General features: G+C 44.0%; 1 protein-coding gene across 1 annotated transcript in view; it reads left to right on the forward strand.

The window, feature by feature from the left end:
• Positions 1 to 578: 578 nt before the first annotated feature.
• LOC310774481 (inactive all-trans-retinol 13,14-reductase) overlaps positions 579 to 3,525 on the forward strand; it is a gene marked incomplete at both ends in the record, with an annotated part of 7,235 nt that continues 4,288 nt past the window's right edge. The window contains 3 exons of the mRNA XM_083634558.1: positions 579 to 735; positions 2,005 to 2,187; positions 3,196 to 3,437. Coding sequence (XP_083490684.1) covers positions 579 to 735; positions 2,005 to 2,187; positions 3,196 to 3,437 — 582 coding nt within the window. The remainder of the gene's footprint in view (positions 736 to 2,004; positions 2,188 to 3,195; positions 3,438 to 3,525) is intronic.

Here is a 3,525-nt window from a genome sequence, read left to right on the forward strand (position 1 = left end):
TCAGCAGGTACAAACCGCCGTCCGTCGAGACTTACATCCCCCTCCATAAAGCCAGGGGAAACCCCCAGGCCTCGAGGTCACCTGTACATGGATTTTAAGCACCAAAGTTGGCCTCCATGAGCCAGAAGAGAGTCCCAAGCATGGAAGTCACCTCGACGTGGATTTTATGCATCAAAGTTGGTCTCCATGAGCCAGGATGCACCCCCTGGCCTGGAGGTCACGTCTACCCAGACAATTATATCATTTTTAAGCAGTTATGTTTCCATATAAATCATTACAATATGCTCCCGTGAGGTGGGGATGCATTTGGCGGCGGGGGTGCAAAACTCGGCATAACACCGGCATTATCTGTGCACTGTGCTGTCAAAAATAAAATTGTCTTTCACCACTTTATCTTTATTGCTTGTCATATCATAGTGTTACATATTCAACACTTGTCCCGCCTCCACTTGTCCCGCCTCCACACCTTTGTCCCTCTGCATAATAAAAGGGGCCTGATGAAGAGAGCGACACAATAAAGCCATCGCTGCTGCTGCTGTTAACTCTGAGTCCATAGCAGAGCGTTGCAGGCCTCCATTATGTGGCTGTTGATTTTCTTAGTGTGGTTGGTCATATGGGCCGGTGGCACATACTGGTACCTCTTTGGGAAGCCAAGCCCGTTCTCCCTGGAGTCAGTCAGACCCCCTGGACCTCGAGAACTTGATCAGAAGAAGCGGGACAAAGTCATCAAGCAAGGTAAAGTCAATGCAGTCCTGTTGAAGAAGTTATGATTAACCAAATGCTCCTAAGCGGCATTATAGTGTATTTGCATTGTAAAGCAATGATTTATCAGAGAGGAATATTTTATATCAGTTATGCCTAGTAGACTCTTCGTTGCAAAAGTTCTTACATGGACTTGAAGGTAGGTACAAAATTGCACAGGAAACAATACATTTTAATATTATGGTATGATGGGATACCCAACTGTAATGTGAATACAATTATAATGAGACAAAACTGTGGATGTCAAATATTAATTCTCACTGGGAGCATGCACACTTAAAACCCATTCAATACAAATCTCATAGGGTGTTACAACTGGACCTCAAGTCCTTTGCACGGTCGACCCAAGTCTGAATCCAACCAGTGGTCCTTTGCTGCACCTCTCTCTGCCCACCTTTCCTGTCTCCATATACTGTCCTATCAAATATAGGCAAAAATGCTCCAAAAATAATCGGGGCGGGGGGGGGGGGGGGGGGGGATGGAGTATTGTTCTGTTTTATGTAAAATCTCCACTCTCCACTCCAGCAAAAGTGGTCCACACTCCAGCAAGTGAAGTACCAATACAGTAAAGTAACAATACTGCAAACTAAATAATTAGAGGGGGGGGGGGGGGGGAGTTACACTATAACATTATAATCTAGTCATTAGCCTAATCATTAAAATGTAATCCAATAGCCCCCACCATCAAACAAACACACACACACGCACACATTATTTTCATACTATATTTTGAGGCTTTACGACAGTTGAGACGTTGAAGTTGAAGGTGTGTACACACATGCATAATATAAACATCTTAAGAATATGTTTACCACATTCTTCCACCTTGGGATTTTATATAAAGAGTTCCTTGAGACAATCTGACCTAGACAGTTTTATCTAAATGATTTGTCTGCTGTGTCATAACTCTATTTTGCATTAGACCACAATTACCAGTAATTGACTTTCATGTGTGCAGTTTATCTTAATTAGATTATGACCAGGCGATTATGGTAACAGTCTAATCTACTGTTTATGAGAGAGATTCAAGGATTGTTTAAGGACCCATGCATTTATGACAGCAGGTGTTGTTCAGTGCAACCTTCAGACTATTACATTTCAGGTCACGGTGACATTGACAGCGTACCTTGTGAAATTCTCACCAGATAACAAGAGAAATAGTTATTATTATTATACACCAGTTCAATTAGGCACATGTACTGTATGTTCTGAATATGAATGTTGCAAGTGATTTCTGTCCAGGTTTCAGCCTTGACAAGGTACCCAAGAACCTGGATGCCATTGTCATTGGTAGTGGGATTGGCGGGCTGACGGCTGCAGCCACACTGGCCAAAGTTGGGAAGAGGGTCCTGGTGCTGGAGCAGCACGAGCAGTTAGGGGGCTGCTGCCACACCTTCATTGAGAAAGGCTTTGAGTTTGATGTCGGTAAGAGGACATTCATCCATTGTGTTCTTCAGTATGTTTTGATAAATGTAGTTTAGTTAAAAGTTTAATTTAATTAGTTACTGAATGAATTTGACAACTAAGTCACATCTGGACTGGACCCTGATTGGCTGACAATGCCAGCTCCTCTAATTAAAATGAGGTAAACCTGGAGGCTTTCCAGTTCAAATGCTGAAAACTGGCCTGAGTGAAAGAATTGCAATAATTATTGAATGAAGGAGCCAATCAGAAACAAGTCCAGTGTTGCTACAAACCAGACTTTAACTTTAAATGTAACCACTCAAAATCAGATTTTAACAATGTCTTCATTAAACATTTTTGATCATATACAAAAAGATGATAACTTGAATTCCTAATAGGGACCTTTAAAAGGACACAACAATGGGCATTTACAGTATGTGCATTTAGGCTGTTAAAGATTATTTCCCTGCAGTATAACTGCTGAAAAGCAATGAAATGACGCTATAAAATAAAACTTCACAATCTACTGGAAACACTGAAGGAATGCGTGCCCGTCCGCATGTCCTCGAGTGCCCACCGCCCAGGTGGGCTCGGCAAAAGGGCCTTTCTGTGTGGAGTTTGCATGTTCTCCCCGTGCCTCCCGGGGGTATCCTTCATATAGGCACCCCCTTCACCAAAACATGCAATATCCCGGTTGCTAATGTGGTTCCTCCTCTGGTCGTTAAGGGCGCCTGTTCAGAGGGAGGGGAACTGATTGGAATAGCGTGAACCTCCCACGTGCTATGTCCTACCGGTGAAGCTTCCTCTGTCAGGTGAAAAGAAGCGGCTGGCTAACTGCCCATGTCTCGGAGGAAGCATGGAGCCAGTTTCGGCTCTCCCCAGATCGGCAGAGGGTGGAGTAGCAACCAGGATAAATAAATTGGATTAGCACTAATGGGGGATAAAAATGGGATGGGGAAAAAAAAAAAAAATCTACTGGAAATACCTCCAACATGTTACTACAAATGTGTCCTGCTCTTTCCTACCCAGGCCTTCACTACATCGGCCAGCTCCATCAGAACAGCCTGCTGCGTATCGCCTTTGACCAGATCAGTGAAGGTCAGCTGGAGTTCCACGAGCTGGACCAGCACTTCGACACCATTCAGATCGGCCTGGGCGAGGAGAAACGCGAGTACACCATCTTCACCGGCAAGACTGAGATGAAAGCCCACCTGCAGAAACAGTTCCCTGATGACACCGAGGCCATTGAGAAATTCTTCGAAATCATGAAGGTACTGTCAGTTAGAGGAAACATTTAGGCCACCCATCTGCCCAATACAATATAGTCAGAGAGCTATGAATTATAATCCTCCAGAACCT

The sequence above is a fragment of the Poromitra crassiceps genome, assembly GCF_964638095.1.
Source record: "Poromitra crassiceps genome assembly, chromosome: 4".
NCBI classification, from domain to species: Eukaryota; Metazoa; Chordata; class Actinopteri; order Beryciformes; family Melamphaidae; genus Poromitra; species Poromitra crassiceps.